Source organism: Cygnus atratus, chromosome 7 (assembly GCF_013377495.2).
Source record: "Cygnus atratus isolate AKBS03 ecotype Queensland, Australia chromosome 7, CAtr_DNAZoo_HiC_assembly, whole genome shotgun sequence".
In the NCBI taxonomy this organism is placed as follows: domain Eukaryota; kingdom Metazoa; phylum Chordata; class Aves; order Anseriformes; family Anatidae; genus Cygnus; species Cygnus atratus.
The window spans coordinates 24,325,253-24,342,505 of NC_066368.1; the positions used below are offsets into that span (position 1 = coordinate 24,325,253).

General features: G+C 44.9%; 1 protein-coding gene across 7 annotated transcripts in view; it reads left to right on the plus strand.

Moving 5' to 3' along the window:
* The window catches only part of P4HA1 (prolyl 4-hydroxylase subunit alpha 1), a 36,832-nt gene that overhangs the window by 2,979 nt on the left and 16,600 nt on the right, over positions 1–17,253 (plus strand). For all 7 annotated transcript variants that reach the window (XM_035538849.2, XM_035538831.2, XM_050711986.1 and 4 more), the window contains 5 exons: positions 5,745–5,867; positions 6,768–6,864; positions 10,782–10,933; positions 13,296–13,433; positions 16,023–16,262. In XM_035538849.2, the coding sequence (XP_035394742.1) occupies positions 5,774–5,867; positions 6,768–6,864; positions 10,782–10,933; positions 13,296–13,433; positions 16,023–16,262 (721 nt within the window). In that variant the 5' untranslated portion in view covers positions 5,745–5,773. The remainder of the gene's footprint in view (positions 1–5,744; positions 5,868–6,767; positions 6,865–10,781; positions 10,934–13,295; positions 13,434–16,022; positions 16,263–17,253) is intronic.

Sequence of the window (17,253 nt, forward strand, 5' to 3'; positions counted from 1 at the left end):
GAGCGGGTAGCTCGCTGGCACCGAACTTGGAGGGAAAAGTCCAACGTGGAGCCCTGAGGATGCTCTTGAATAAAGAGAAAATAAATGTGGCGGATATGCAAGTCTCCTTCCAGCTCCCCTCCAAAGCTGGGCGATTTTGGAGGAAAGATATTTGAGGCTCACAGAGAAAAGGTGGTGCTGTTAGGAAAAGGCTTGCTCAGTATTCAGTTTGGCACGCTTTTTCCCCTGGATTAGGGAGAAGTACTGCAGAGGCACTCAGGTGCTGTGAAGTGTTCCGCTCTTTTGGGTAGGTAAAGACTCCCTGTTCAAGGCTTTGGCAGATGGAAGAAGCTGCATTTAACGTTATTTGCTTCTTGTAACTGACAGCTTCTTCTAAGGCAAAAGGCTGTTCAGCTAAGTGTGCAGACAGTGCTCTGGCAGGAATGGGAAGGAAAGGCAGTGACTTCTCCGGTGGTTTGGGAAGCAGAAACCTGCCTTTGGCCTAAGAGGTGTTTTCCACTGTGCTGTTCAGCACCCATGGCTACTTCAGCATCCTTGCTGCATGCATTTAAATGTCTTGGACCATTCTACAGATCATTTCATTTTGACCTAGAGTACTCTGCACTGCTTCTTAGTCACACGCTGACAGAACCGGTACTGATTTCTTTGTTTTCCTGGGACTCAAAGCAACAGGAATATGCCTAAATTTGCCTGTACTAAGAGTATTAATTCTGCCACTTCAGCAGTGACTGTGGTATCAGTCTCTTCTAGATGTTAATTCATTTAGCTGTGGACAAGCAGCACCATTTCATGAACCGTTGCCCTGTTATAAGCGGCTCCCGATCTGTGCCCTTCACATGGGCTGGTACATCTGGCAAACCACATGGAAAGCTTGTGCAGCGGGGCTCACCGCCTCATCCCCCAGCAAAAACTAGCTGTTTGGCGTGGGGTGGTTCCCTCTGCTGACTGATGGGTGGCTCTGTCTGTGATGGGTCATCTCCTGGCTCAGCTGAGGCGGCGGCACAAGGCAGAGCTGCTGCTCAGCTCCTCTCTCACACCAGCACTAACGAACAGCGAGAGCTGTGCGTGGAGCCAGAAGAGAAGGCAGCTATTAGACCCGGGGAGGTTTAAACGCACTTGCACGATGAGGGCCTTTAAAGCCTAGCTTTTCTGGTTATGGTTTTGAGGTGTGCGTTTAGATTAGAAAATACCCATTGCAGGTTGAAACCCGTAAATGACATTAGGAGTGACACTGTGGAAAAAGTGGGAGGGTGAACAGAAGTTGAGAGAGCTCTGCCTCCAAGTTGACATATAGACACAAAGTTGGTTGTTGTTTTTTTTTTTTTTAAAGTGTCCCAATATAGAATATACTTGAATACATCCAAAAATATACAAATTGAAATATATGCAAGAATATACTTGTTGAAAAAAACTTTTTTTCAAACCTGTGAAAAAAACTTGTGAAAAATTTTTATTTTTGTCTGTTTAACAGAAGAAAAACTGTAAATAAAGTCTGCTGAAACAGTATCTTTGTCACTTGCACCCTGTGTTTCTGGGCAGTTCTTCCAGTAACTTGGGATGGACTCGCTGTTCCCCTTGGGAGGAACAGCCTTTCTGCTGCTGCTGAGCAATCCGCAGGCTCCAAATTCAGCCTAAAAGAGCTCTTATCTGTTAATGTGTTTCAGCTGTTGGTCACTGGGATTTTCCTGCTTTCTTTGTAATCACCCTCTGTGTCTGAAAATGTTCTAGCTCTATAGATGTTCTGCTAATCCTTGAGCAGAAGGATAAATAGCAGGATAGCCTTCTGCTTGTTGTGTCTAATAAGATAAATGCTCTGCTGCTTTGCCAGTGCTCCTTGTCTTGGCTCACAAAGTCAAAACAAGTGGGCTCTGGGAGGGCTGTGTCCATTCAGCCTTACTGTGCAAGAAACCTAGAAAAAAACTGGCTTCCAGTCCCTGGTTACAAATCTGTGTACAAACACCCCTGTTCAGAGGGCTGTCTTCAAGCTGATAATAAATGAAACTTAACACACCTCACCAGTGTTAACTCGGATGTTGATTCTCAACACCTACTAGCAAACAGCTTCTGTCTTGCAGAAATTTGACAATTAAGATCTTAGAGATGCGATATAGTGGCAGCTTTATATTCCTTTCATAATAAAAGTAGAAACACCAAGTTCTTCGTATGTACTGCCAGCCAGCAAAAAGGACCAACACACCAGCAGAAGGCTTGTTGAAAGGAGTACTTAGCTTACAACTTTGTAATTAAAAAGAAGCCTGAAGTATGCCATGTTCTTTTGGGAGGGGTGATTCTATAAAGTCTGTTTTCTCTGGCTGCTGAGTCCATTGTTTCAAAAATGGATTTAAAAGTGTTTGAGAACTTAAAGAGCGGGATTCTGATACCTTCTGTACTGTGACCGTTGAATAACGGTGACAGCTGCATGTTCTTGGTACTTAGTACCTAAGGACCGTGGGAAAGTTCTTTGATTTGGAGGTGTTACCTGGCAGGCCCTGTCCTGAGGCTCACGCTTGGTCCCTGTTTGGAGAGGAGAGGTTTGCTGCAGAGGGCAGTGTTTGTTGTTTGTGGCACTGTCCTCTTCTCCCCCAGTCTCAGCTCTCTTTAACTGATACTTTTACATTAGAGTAGGTCACTTAGTTCTTACCTTAATAAAAAAAAAAAAAAAAAACTCTTTTGGAACTGTTAGAGCTGTTCCAGAGTTAATTCCCTACCAAAGGCAGCCCTCAGTTTCTTTCTTTCTGGATCCTGGTGAGCACCTGGGAGCTTGTTATTGATGGCGAGGAGAGCTGTGTAATAAGTACTGTAGGTCAAACTCTTCAGCATGACTTTGGTTGCTGTGAGGTTTTATCACTCTGTAGTTCGCCTTAGTTACACTTTTCTTTGCAGGAATGCTACATGCATGTCAGCTCTGACATGGCTCTGGCAGCTCTGTTTCCACTTTTAGAGCAGAGACAAAATCTGTAAAAGCCCTCAGAAAAAAAACACCTTAAAGTTTCATTATTTGAAATTATATTTGTTGCCTTTCCCTACTGTTTGGGGAATCCTGGGCCATGCGTGGCAGTGTCATTCATCTCATTGCTGCTCTGTTTTACTTGTATCTTCATGTTTGTTTGTTTTCCCCAATCATTTTTTCATGCTCAGTCAGATTTTACTGTTTCAAAGCTTAGCAAATATACTTCTCACAGAAGCATAGGAATCTGCTGTGCGAAAGCTGTCAGCCGGCCTCCCACTGAAATCAGGCCCAGAGTCGTTCATCCTGCGTGTGGGCAGTAGGTTTCCTTCTCTCCGCCACGCTCAGATGCCATCTTTGTCTGTGCCTGAGGGACGCTGCTGAGGAGGAGAGCCAGACAGCAATAACATGGAGAGGATTTTCATCTCTCTGACAGGAAGAAATTAAGCCTACTTATTTGGCAGCTTGTGTGTTTGAGAGATTCCCAGCATCTTTCTTAACTGAGCTTTATTTTCTTTGATTCGGGAACCTGTAGCCGATCCTTTTGCAGAAGTTTTGAAAGCCGTGCTACTTAGCAACTGCTGTTAGGGCAGCGAGCGCTTGGCTGGCCGCTGCCTTGGGCTCTGCTTCCAACTCTGAATTCCGGCCGGAGGGAAGTCATCTTGGGTGGCTGAAAGCTGCTGCAGCAGTCTTGAGGCCTCGCAGGAGACACAAAATAAAACAAAATAAAGAGTGAAATTGGGAGCGACCTCTGGATGTCATCTGGTCTGACCTTCTCTTTACGCTGGGTGAGCTTGGAGGGTAGGCTGGGCTGCACACAGGCCTGGCCTGTGCAGTTTGCAATTCTTCCAAGAATGGGCAATCCTTTTTCTCAGGGCGACCTCTTCCAACGCTCAGCTGCTGTCACCGTGACAAACTTGTTCTTTGTACCTAAATAGAATTTCCCTTGTTGCAGTTTGTGCCTGTCGCCACCCGTTCTTCTGCAGCGTGTCGGTGAAGGTGGGAGAAGGGAGGAGGGCTGGAACAGTGTTCAGAGCCAGCCCAGTGCTGGAACAGGCTGTAAAGAGGAGGAAAAACATTCCCAAAGCATGATGCTTGGACAGGTTTTGGTTAGGGAACCTCCTGTCATGCAAGGTGGGAGACTGTCACCGGGAGCGGTGGTGGGGAGGAGACGTTGCTCTTGTCGTCAGTTGGGTTTTCATTTTGTCACTTATGTTTTAGGAAACAGGGCTCCTATTGCTTAATAGTAAAAAGTAATGTCCCGGAGCCTTCCTTGGGTTTTCCTGAGCGCAGTAAACAAATAGCTCAATGAATTCTGAGTACTGATAGTGTGAGCAAATATTTACCGTGTAGTAGAACTGTTTGTGCTTTGTAATTGATTCACAGATGTAGTAGCGTGCCTGCTGAATGAGCAGGAGGCTCAGCTTTCTGCAGAGCAAAATGCGAATTGAGCAGTTTGTAGTAAGAGAGCAGGTGCACACAGTGGCCTTGCGCGCGTGGGTACAGCTTTCCTTAAGGAAAGAGTGAGGAGAAATTCATCTGCAAGAAAACTTTGGGATGTGACCCGTTAACTTGGAGCAGCTACTCACTTGGAGGCCTGGTTTAATGAGGCTCACGTTAGTCACAGGATAAGTAGCTAGAGTTGTACAGATGTTATCAGCAGCCCTGGGTTATGCTGACAGCTAGGTAAGCATTACAGGCTGCCTGCAGAGTTGGATTCTTGTTTGTGGTGTTTAGGGTTGGGCTTGAATGGTTTGTCTTCGGGTGTGACTTTGGCACTGTCCTGAGTTTGTTTGCACCATGTGGGAGCGGCACGCCGGTTTTTATATTGATCCCTATTTGTGCTGTCAATTCAACCAAAAGCGAATCACTTTCCTCCCTAAGTAGGCCAAGCCACTTTGGAATGTTTTTTTTTTTTCCCCTCCTTTCATTAATTGTATTGCCTTTGGAAGAGTTTCTCTAGAACAGTTTCTGTTTGCACATATGGTCGTTTTGGTTTATCTGAGGAGATAGAATACACTTTTGCATATGGAAAAAACTAAATCTCGTGAATTCCAAGAGAACCTAATTACTTCTAAAGCATTCAGTAGTGAGGAAATCCTGGTATGTCGCGAGGGTTCAGGCTCTTGGAAGGCTGTGAACTTGGCAGCCGTCCGTGGGAGAGAGCGCTGCCTGTGTGCCTGCCCTGGGCTCCTGCAGCGGCTGCTGTGGGGCAGCCCCTGGGGAATCCTTTCGTGGTGGGTCTGCTCTCGGTGGGGTGCTGGCATTGTGACAGCGGGCAGCTGAAGGGCAGGAGCGTGCAACAACCTTACTCTGGGCTGCTTCTTCAGGGGCTTGTTCCTGCCCCTTCCACTGGCCTCCTTTGATAGAAGGCAACTGTTTTTTCCTGTGTGATAAACTTGTCATTATGTGTTTTCATTTGGTAGGATGTGTTCCTTGAGTGCCTGCTCTTAGCTGTCCTGAGATTTTTGTGCTTTTTGTGACGCAGCCCTGGCTCTGTCTGCAGTGTTTCCTAGATGGCAAAATGATGAAGAATGCTTGGAAAGGCCCTGTCACCAAGCTATTCTTTCATCTCTTGCTACAAAAGCCAAAAGCACCAGCGAGTCTGAAGAATGGTGGAACGGTGTCAGCCCTCTTTGGGAGCTGCTGTGGATGCTCAAGCTTATCGAGGGTGGAATTGCTGCTGAAATTCTGCTGCCTCAAGAGCTAGGGGCAGCCCGGAGGGAATAAGCTCTTCCAGAGCAGAGTCAAATCTGGGGTGAAGAGTGATGCTTTACCTACTTTGTTTCTTTTGTAGGTCCGTGGTGCGGTGACGGCTGTTGACCTATGGCCATGGCATTCCCCAAGATTTGGTATTCTGTAGCCGTTGGATTTCTGCTGCCTTTTTCTTATGCCCATACGGACTTCTTCACTTCCATTGGTGAGACATGCCTCGGTCTATATGCTACATGGCTGAAAGAATTTCTTGATGGCTGTCAAAGCTGATCCTGCGAGGACTTGTTAACGGAGTGCAAGGCTTTAATTGGTACAGAACCAAATCCACTTCCTAGTTCTCAGGACCTGATTGACTTCTTGCCTTTGAGAGAAAGATGCTTTGAATTCATTTGGTCCAGTCAGTCTAATGACCAAGGGTAGGCTTTGTATTTGTTACGTATTCCCATGGGTAGTAAGTTATAGACAAAATTTTGGTGTGGCCTGTTGCAGATACGTAGAAGCAAGCAAAACAACTGCTGGAGGTACCTAATGATACCTGTCTGTCAGCATACCCTTTTTTTGTGTCCTGATGCCGTGTGACACAGCTGCATCGCTTCATGGGGAACCTGCCAGCAGCCTGTTTGCAGGAAATGAAGCAGCTATTAACTAATAACAAAGTCTGCTCGAGGTCCCATTGATGTCATGCAAGTAATCTTAAAAATAAAATGCCGGGTTAGTATTGTGCATCAAAGATGAAGTCTTTGTATATTTCCTTAGCTTTGTCATTATTTGCTCTACATTATGTATGCTCAGATAAAAGCTTACTCTGTTGCAAACTGCTTCCTTTTCCAAATGAATCCTAAATTAGTTCTAATAATAAATATGTGATATTATGCTAATTGCCATGGCAACAAGCTTTGTCCAACATGAGATTTTCTTCTTCCATAAAAATGGCAAGCAGCCTTACTCAAATAGTCCTTCAGGATTATTTAAATAAATATGGAAGGACTTCGGGGAAGGAAGAAGGGAAGAAAGCAGAAGAGAGGAAGAACTCCTCTAATCTCAGTTCTCCCTTTTTTTTTTTTTGTTTCTCCTTGTCTAACCAAGTTGTTCTTCCTTTTTCTAGGACATATGACAGACTTAATTAATACAGAAAAAGATCTGGTGGTGTCACTAAAAGACTACATCAAGGCAGAAGAAAGCAAGCTGGAACAGATCAAAAAGTGAGCAGCTTATTTCGTAATGCTAATAGTTAATAATTTGAGTCCGCCCTTATGTAAAAAGTGTTTCTCAAGGCTCGTTAAATTTGAGGAATTTTGCCTCTGAGGCAAAGATTGAACTAGAAGCTTTTACTGTTTTTTGTCCTAAGTTATCTCCAAGCCATAGGTTTGTTTTATGGAGCTTTCTGATGATGAAATCTGATCAACCTGCTTTCTGTATGGTGAATTCACCTCAGAGCTCCTGGTTGCATGTAGTCCCCAAGGGGAAGTAGTTCTTCCTGATGATGTGCTCACTGGAAACTGAAAGCTGGGAGTGAGTGTTACAAGGGCTGCACTGACACATACACCAGATGCAAAAGCTCTGATCAGCATTGGCGTGGCTGTATTGCCCATGAGTGCTGAACCAACGAATACCAAAAACCCACTACAAGAACAGTCTCCTTCCATGTGCTATATTTTGATTTAAATGTAAAATGCACAATATCTCAGATTTTATCAGAGTTAGAAATAAAGTTTTTGTATCGCAGAACAGGATGGTTTCCTGGCTTTCAAAAATGTGTATAAATCTGCAGTGAAGGTGATTAAGCGATTTTAGGTAGATGCATGAATTTTGTTTTAGCCCTTGTGGATTATATTCTGCCATCCAGGAGGAAAGGTAGTTCTGTTGGACTGCATTTATTTTTGTCACCTAAAATGCAGAGTTGGAATTGCTCACAGGTTTGGAATGTCATAAGTATATTCTTTACAGCTGGGAACATGAAGACTGGATAACAAAACTATGTAAATATAGCTTATCGTGTAAGCCTCACAGCTCTGTTTTAATTATATTGGAGGTGGCTGCTCTCAGGGGAGAAAAAATTGAAATAACTGTCAGAGAGAAGCTGGAAAAAATGCCAGCATCTTTTAAGTTTGTTGGGCTCTGTGCTTTAGCTCAAGGACATTGGTGGTAGCTTGCACAGACTTAAACTCGCTGAAAGCTGGCAATTAACTGAGATGGGGAGGATGGCTCACACCTTGTGGGTGGCTTGCGGTTGAGGTTTATGTGAAACGAGACTACGTGAAAGAAATCTTGGCCTTGTGGTTGTGGCTGACAGTTGCAGGGATTTCCAGCACATTGTTAGGTTTGATCATCATGCAGTGGGAGACGTACAATGGGTTTGTGCGTGTGCAATGTGAATGGGCAAGTTGTTGAAATGACTTTCTTCAGTCTTCAGCTTGCCAGAAGCTGCGGTTGGTCCGCAGGAGCACTGCGAGCATGCTGTTTGGGAGGGAACCCTGTCAGCCACTTTGCTGCTGACAAGAATAGCAGATGGGCTTTTGTTGTTTGTCTTCGTGTTGTAGGTCAGCTTTGTTTTGGGCAAGGAGAGGAAGTTGGGTTATTTGGAGGTGGGCAACAGTGGTTGCTTTCCTTTTTCAGAGTGTGTTGTGGTTGTGGATGGATCATATCACTGGAAGAGTGAGAGAGGTTTGCAGTCTTAGAATTACAGCACCAGAAACTTGGATCTGGGCTCCTCATCTGAGATCCTGAGAGCTACATGTTCTTTAATGCAAGCTTACAGTGTGGAAGGCAGGGGTGCTTACCATAGATTGAAGAGCGCGTGTCCAGAAGTCAAGTGCATTTAAAAAAAATTATCAAAAATGTGGATAAATGTGTTTTGATTGGTGGTCTTGCTTGAAAATTCATAATGGCTCTGCTGGCATTGGAATGGGTTGCCCAGGGAAGTGGTGGCATCACTATCCTCAGAGGGTGTTCAAGGAAAGGTTGGAGCTGGTGTGTAGGGACGTGGTTTAGTGGGTGACATTGGTAGCAGGGTGATGGTTGGACCAGATGATCTTGAAGGTCTTTTCCAACCTTAATGATTCTGTGTTACACTGATGAGAGGTTAGAGCCTGGGCTGGAAAACGTCATGTGGAACGTGTGGAACAAGGTAGAGGAGGCTGCAGTTTGCTAGGTCCTGCATTTTGGCCACCTAACCTTACCCATAAAAGTGGCCTAGAAGAAAGCTGGAGAGGGACTCTCAGGGAGTGTAGCCATGGAACCAGGAATAATGGCTGTGAACAAATGGAGGGGAGATTTAGATGAGATGTGACGTGGGGAAGAAATTCTTCACTCGGCGCACAAAGCGCACATGGGAATTAGGGCTGAAGATGCACCTTGCTTCTGGTCTTTTCCGTAAAGAATAGAATGAAATTGCCTAAAAAGCAGTGTTAAAAATAAACCCAGGGCACAGGATGGGAGGTGCAGGGCAGTCCCCGTGGCCGAGGGGCAGCCTTTCTCTCTGGCAAGCCAAATGGCCCGGGGGAGCCAGCCCCAGAAAAGGGGCCCTCAGCCCCCCAACCCTCCTCCTTGTCCACGTGAGGGCATCTTCCAGGCCGCTCCCAACACAGCCGCCTTTGGCCACGCGTGGGCCACTCCATCGCAGAGGCTTGCTGAGGTCACAGTGGCCACCACTGCCCCGCCTTTGCTGCGGGCCCTATAAAACAGGCCCCCTGCAGCTGGCCCAGCACTCGCTGAGCATCTAGGCCCTCTGACTGCCAGCTTGTGCGGCAGGAGGAAGACTAGAAGAGCAAGGCGAGCAGCAGGCCTCCTTGGTGTGCGAGGACGGCGATGCCGCCCGGTGAAGCACCAAGAAGGAATGCACCTGAGCAGAAGGAGATGTGTCGTGGGCGGAGGGATAGCGCCGGCGGCACAAGAGACACCAGTGCCCAAGGGACCTCTGGCGCCCAGCCCACAGACACATACAGGCGGTACCACTGGCACCGCAACGATGCGGGGAACAGGCCGTCCCCTCACACACCCAGCGACAGGGGGCCTGGGCCTCACCATAGGAGCAACGGTGACGTGGGGCAAAGGCGGGAGCATCAGGCAGACAGCCGCGGGGAGCAGAGGCGTGCCCATAGTCCGGAGCACAGTGCGGGACCCAGTAATGGCCGTAAACCAGAGGGCAGCGTCGGACCCATGCATGAAAATCAAGCTGACAGTGGCGTGGGACTGAGGCGTGGGACTGGACGACCCCCTGGTTCGGCACCCTGGCCTGAGAACATTCCGGACGGAAGGCATCCCGTTTGGGCAGTCCCGGGCAAGGACTGGCTTAGCCTTGTGCCCAACACCGTGGAGCCCATGGAGCTGGATCCACCAGATGTGGAGGAACGGGTGGAAGTGGATCCGCCTCTGCCAGGACAGGCCTGGGACTACTGCGGCATGTCTTTGTGCTCTGCCATCCGAGAGCACCAACAGCATCGCAGGAGTGCCCGGCGAGCCCCCTACTCATTGCTCAGGCTCCATCGCAAGCATCAGCTTGGAGCCACCAAACACCACGGACATCCCGCAGGCTTGCCTGCAAGATGTCCCGGCAATAAACAGCTCTTGCCGATGCTCAGGGGTTGTGTGAATGCTTCTTTTTTGGGTGGGGTGGGCGGGGTAGGAATGGGCTGAAGTTGCGCCAGGGGAGGTTTAGGTTGGATATTAGGAAGAACTTCTTTACCGAAAGGGTTGTTAGGCATTGGAATGGGCTGCCCAGGGAAGTGGTTGAGTCACCATCCCTGGAGGTCTTGAAAAGACGTTTAGATGTAGAGCTTAGTGATCTGGTTTAGTGGAGGACTTGGTAGTGTTAGGTCAGAAGTTGGACTAGGTGATCTTGGAGGTCTCTTCCAACCTAGGTGATTCTGTGATTCTGTGATATGCAAAAATAAGAGAAACCCAATTTCTTGAGCCTGAGATTTAGGCTGTCCCTAAAGAAGATTTAAAGAAAAAAAAAAAAAGGCGCCCTTGTGTTCATTCCAGAAGTGCTTTAAATATAGAAAATGTAAAAGTTTGCAGTTTGGGATTTTTATTAGCCAAGGCTGCTGCATAGCTTGACATCAGCTTTGTTGTCTGGCTTTTTACAACAGACTTTAATGAATATATATTTTCACTATAGATGGGCAGAGAAATTAGATCAGCTGACAGACACTGCTACGAAAGACCCAGAGGGGTTTTTGGGACATCCTGTAAATGCATTCAAGTTGATGAAACGGCTTAACACAGAGTGGGGTGAGCTGGAGAGCCTGGTTCTGAAGGACATGTCAGATGGTGAGTATGCCCATAGTAAAAGCAATGATCACATTACAGTTGAATTTACTGGACCATGTCTTTCACAGGTGATGCTCTGAATTAAATTTATAAGTCTGCTTTTGAGATGCTTTCATAAAAGATGTTTTAAAAAAAAATCCTAGAAGTCTGGCCATTTTGCTGTCAGTGTGCTGACATTTGAGTTCTACAAATATTTAGGTAAACTGGGACGTTTAACCTGAGTAATCTCTTCGGAGGCTTCAAATTTTGCAAGGTACCAGGGCTTGCTTCATGTATACTTCCAGTTCCAGGAAACTAGTCTGTTAGAAAGTTTCGTCTGTAAGTCTGACAACTCCATGGAAAACATAAAAGGGAAAAAAACAAACAAACAAAAAACTCTTTTGAGTGCAAACCAGCGGGGGTTGTCTTTGGGTATGGTCAAGTGCTGTTGCTGCTGACGTGCCCGGTGTTGTTAAGGTGTGGTGGCGTGAAACCCGAATGTTGGCAGAGACCGAGCATTTGTGGAACAGATCTGAATTAGTGTGGAAAACACTTTGCTGCCTCTTTTCCTGCACAAGAGTAGAAGCTCTTCAGTAGGTAACAGGATATAAAACAGCAGTTGACCATGAACAAGAATTTTAGTGCAAGGAAGCTGGGCTAATTACATTTCAGCTGTGCAAATCTGTTTCAACAAGTAGCTAACATCAGGCCTAGGTTTGTTAAACATTAATGAAGCATGGAGCTTTCAGAAAAGCCCAAGTGTTAGTCTCTGATAGGAACTCAGTGCATTCAGCTTCCCAGTTGTTGCTGTGAGAGACCGAATGTGCCAACTGAAAAGATGCCTCACCTGCTGGCCAGAAGCCTGGAGCAGTACACCTCCTTCTGAGTGGGGAGGGGATTGTTTTGACTGAATTGTGAGGAAAAGGGAAAATACTGGGGGAAGCAGAGTGTAGTAGAAGTAAGGCTGCAAGGGAGTGAAAGGATACGGTATTTTTTTAAAGTACAAAACCTTTCCATAAACTGATAATGTTATCAAGCCTGAATAGTTAAAAAGGAGTATTAAGAGTGGGGCAAAAATCATAAATTTGGCTAGTTCGTCATTTTGTGGATGGTTTTGCAGCTAGGTGTTGTGTAGCTGTGCTTTGTTGCTAGGAATTGGAATTGCATTTGTCTGCTTTTGGTCGTGCGGCATATTTTTCAACTGGAGGATATTAGATGAACTTGACAGTTTATTGGCACTGCACTAGGCAAGGTAATGTTATACAACTTGTCTTGGGACAAGGAAGTCAAGTAGAAAAGTCGCTTTTCTGAAAATGTCGGTGGTCATCAGGGCTGACTGCTCGTGCTGTTCCTGTTGGTGACTGTGTGTATCAAGACGCTGGTTCTGCTTCCCCCCACAGCACAAGCAGCCCGTGGGCCTCCTGGCTGTGCAAAAGCAGAAGGGGGAAACTGGGGCAGCTCTCCTGAGGCGAGGGTAACGTGTCAGCTCTGCTGAAGGGCTCTGCAAGCAGCAGCAGAGGTTGCACAGGCGTTCACCAGCAAGAAGTGGGGTCCTTTTGTAGCAGGGCAGATGGCTGCATGTGATTAATGACCAGGCAACAGTCCCTAAAGAGAATATTGTTTCACTTTATGCAACCTGGTTGTCTTTCATTCCATAAACGTCACCCTAATGCTTTTTTAGAGAAGCCCCGAAACCTCTTTAAGTTTTTCTTTTGGCTGTTCCTTTGCTTTATTTTGAGAAGCAAACATACACATTAAAAAATTGAAGTGCTGACTTTTCAAAATGTGTTTCCAGTTCAGTTCAGCGTAGTGTGAAGATGGCGCTTGAGAAACCTTTGTAACTGTGTGTTTCTCAAGTTTCTGTGTAAGCACATTAATGCCCAAGTCCCCAGAACGCAGTTGGCTTCCTAGTGCCTGTTAGTTGCCTCAACTCTTGTGAAAAGCTGTTTGAGGTTAGACGTCAGCATCTTTGTTTTTCATCTTTATATTGACCAGCATTAATCTTTACATGGTTACTCTTCATACAGTTTATTTTTTTGCATCCTAAATTGTTTTTAAATTCCATGTTACTGAATGAAAAGCCTTTTGAAAGGAAGATTGCATGGAATGGTTACAAAAGCTATAGATATAACATTTCCCAGGTGGGGGTGGTCTTTTTGGTGTGTGTAATTTTTTTTCCATGTTAAGGTAAAAATAGTTTCTGAGTGGAACCTGAGGGGTACTCCTGTTCTTTGGAAACAAACTTACAGTATTTTTTGGTGCTGTGTAAGGCTAATGGCCTTTCTTTAAATGTTAGCTTTCCCTGGAGGAGGGAGTTGTTTCATGCATCGCGTTCGTAGAATTCCTGGGACAAAGAAGGCCAAGAGTTTCCCTGTCATTTCAGGCTTTATCTCCAACATGACTATCCAGCGGCAGTTCTTCCCAAATGATGAAGATCAGACTGGTGCAGCAAAAGCCCTCCTGCGGCTTCAAGACACGTATAATTTGGATACAGACACCCTCTCAAGAGGGAATCTCCCAGGTAAGAGTCACGGGTGTTATTTGCAGAACACACTGTGAACTTGTGCTCGGGGTCCCAATGACAAATCCTTTCACTGTGTTCCACCTTGTTTGATTGTGCTGTGTGAAGGTAGCAGCAGGAAACTTTTGAATTAGCTAATGATTTATGAAATGTGGTGTGATGTGGATTGCTGACTATAGGCTGACGCAGGTGTAAGTTTTAATTTGCTACACATCAAGAGAAAGGAACCTGTCGCTTCAGGCCGTGCTGGTAAAGAGGCACCCAGGAAGGCCTGACCTGCTCTGGCGTCCTGTCAGGTCCGCTGCTGCGCTGGTTCTGTTGGAAGCTACAGCCGTGTGGCTTCCCCACCTGCGGGGCTTTTTCATGCCTGCACTCTCAGTTCATGGGGCTGAAATGCCCTGCACAGGATGCAGGCTTCATTCTGAATTTACACTCTGTTCTGTCATACTAATCATGTGCTGATTATCTGCTTGTGCTAGAACTTGAAGATTTCTTTAAAAAAATCTGCATCTTCCTTCTAGTTATGGTAAGATAAATTAGTAAGTAAATATGGTAAGATAAATTAGCGTTAATAGGTTTTAATAAAAAATCAGTATGCTTGGTTGAGTATTTTCCTTGTGTTGAAGTAGTTGGGCTGTGGCAGATACCATGTTTTGTTGCACAATGCAAGGTATTTTAACAATAATTCTATTGTTTAATATCCCTGTCCCTCCCATTGAAAAGATGGGCCTTTCAGGTTAGAACTTCTGTTTCTTTGAACTTAAGCTTCATAAACTGAAAAAACAAAGACAGGGATCGTTGTTATGTGCATGCAAAGAACCTGAGCCTACCAAGGTAACCTTTAACAGGTTTATATGTAGAGGACACTCTTCTTCCTTGCCAGAAGAATCTTCTCTGCTACTTTTTCATCTCGTTTCCCCTGTTCAAAACCAGTACTGTGCCAACTGGCAAAAAATGAGCTTTGTACAATCCATCTGTGTTTTTGCAAGCGCTCATTGTGGTCAGATGCCTAATAAAATTAAGGGTAATTGGCTTTATATGTTATGATGTATAACCTTGCTTTTGGGTGTAGTTCAAGACTGTCTCAAAGAGCTACAGATTCAGCCTACTACAATAAGTAGGGGTTTTTGTTTGTTTTAAAACAGCACAAAAATAAAGACAAAATGCTTCGGGTGGACTGTATTTTCTTGCTTCTTGTGAGGCAACGAGCTGTCCAAACTGCATATAACAAAGTGTAATCGCAGAACCCGAGAACTCTAGAATACAGAAGAAAATAGGTTGGTCTCTTCACTTTTAAAAATACAGAGAGGAACATCCCACACAGTCACTTGTTTGTGCTCCTTGTCTCCTTTCCCAGGGAATTTCCAGTTGCTAGGTGGCCAAGTTTTGATCAGAATCTTAACTACTGTTGTATTGCTTACTAATTCTCTGTTGTGTGTTACAGGCTATGCTGTTTCTTTACCTTAATTATTAGGCATATTTTCTTAGCACCCTTCTAAGCTGCCTTTTCACTTGTGGATGTTACATTGCTCCTAAATGTACCAGGATATGACCGTGCAACCTGCTACTCTTTCCAGAGGATCTCTTTGTGCCTCCCTGAGAGCACACACCACCACTGTACCTGATTCCCTAAGCTTTGCGTTATCTTAGAGCTTGCAGGTGGCTTTAGGCTCAAACCTGGAATCACTGGCCATCCCAGGATGGACCACGAGATGTTTAATTAGTGACCAGAAACAAAGTTCTGCAGGATATTCCTTTTGGTGGACTGTCTCTTCAGCTATTTCATCTCTTAAGGCATGTCTTCAACAGAAGAATTCCCCTGTTGGAACACAGCAGTGAGAGCTGCTGTTAGAAATTCAGGATGATGAAGATGTAATCAGAAATTTAACTTTAGCTCTAGAACTGGCAGGTCCTGGGCAAGAATAAAAATTCCTTCTTAGTCCCTCCTTGTCTTAGTTTCCTTTTTTTACTTTATCTCATGTGTTTTGTTTCCTTTTTACAAGATGAAATTTGGTTTTTCAATGGGCCTTCATCTACAGTGGCAAAAATAGGAATCTATAATTTGCCTACTAGTGCTTTAATCTTTCAGAGGTCTCTTAAAATGTTTCTAAACTTGACTTCAAAAATCTTGAGTAGCTGGGAATGTACGGACATTTTCTTCCTCCCCTGAGTTGTTGCTAACAATGTGTGCTTCAGGAATGTTCTGAAAGCAATAATACAATGCCATTGAAAACAGACCTCTGAAACTTCTTATTTAGCTTACTATTGCTCTGGCTTAAAGCGTTTTGTGTTTTGAGGAAAGAGGATTTATTTTATTTTCCACAAATTGTAAAGACATTTAGCTAGTCGCTGGCTTCCTGACAATGGAAAACTGCATGTAACCACTTACGTGTTCTGTCAAGGGTTTACAGGTTTTAAATGCTTAAATTGAGTCTTCAACAAATAGCTGTCACCAAAGGGAGATGCTGAAGACCACAACAGGAACAGCAATAAACTGTGCTGTGAAGAATAGGAAATAACTGAATGTAACTCTGGAGAGTGATCCTGAATTCAGTGAAAATCATTAGTTTTGTTTTGTTTCAAATACAGGTGTAAAGCACAAATCCTTTTTAACAGCCGAAGATTGCTTTGAGCTGGGAAAGATTGCATACACGGAGGCTGACTACTACCACACTGAGCTCTGGATGGAACAAGCTCTGAAGCAGCTTGATGAGGGAGAAGTGTCTTCTGCAGATAAGGTCTACATTCTGGACTACCTGAGTTACGCTGTGTATCAGCAGGGGGATCTGGGCAAAGCAATGATGCTCACCAAACGCCTTCTCGAACTGGGTATGTAAAAGAGGCCTGAAGCTCAGCAAGGTCTAGCTCCGTGATTGAGCATCTGTTAGATTTGTACTGAGGACTCTTGGTCTTACCGGTTTCCTGGCTTGTACACGTGCTTTTGGAATAGATTGTTACTGAGCTTACCATTAACATCTCAATGTAGTTTTCAGTCAACTAAGAGTTATGTTACCATACATTTTATTTTGCTCTGAAATGGGCAATATCATTCTAAATGACCATGTCAGAAAGTGTCATGGTTAAGGATCGCTCTCTTCCACTACCAATACCAAAATACCTTCCAATACCAAAATCTCTCCAAATTATTTAAATTCAAATCAAGCATACTTGAGCTCAAAAACTTGGAAAAATAAGAAATACAGAATGCAATGCAGTGGGCTAAGATTCTGTTCATTTTATGAAATATCAAAAGTATTCATGCTTCTGTAAATACTCCAGTGATTGACTATGTAAAGGATGGGTTAGGACATTCAGAGCTAAACCTAATCTTTACAGTGAAGGCTAGTGAGAACTGTTTATTAGAGAACTGGAGTAATTTTTGTAAGTTTAGTGGTTGTCAGAAGCTTTGTCACCAGAACTCTTAATTCCTATCAGGGAATTTGTTGAGTTTAAAGCCAGTCACACTGTCCTGGCTCTGCCTGGCCATTGCTGTTTCCTTGTCCCTCCCTCCCTGGTCAGATTGGCTGCAGTGGCCAGCCCCGGTCTCTTAGTGCTCGGACCCCTGTGCCTCAGAGGATCCCGGCCTTAGAGTAAGCAGTTTCTTAGCTGTGAATGAGTTGAGCTTTGCTCTGACAGTGCATTGGGTGATTTTCTGCTGATAAGTAAGGATGTGTGCATACTGCAGGCTAGCATTGCTTCCAGCCTGTCTGAGAGTTTTAACTCTCCTGTGAGGGCTCTCAAACCAGATTAGGTGTTTGTGATTTCTGTTTGAATAGCAGTGGTGTGCACCTGTTGTTTTTGGGTTAGTAAATAACCTCTC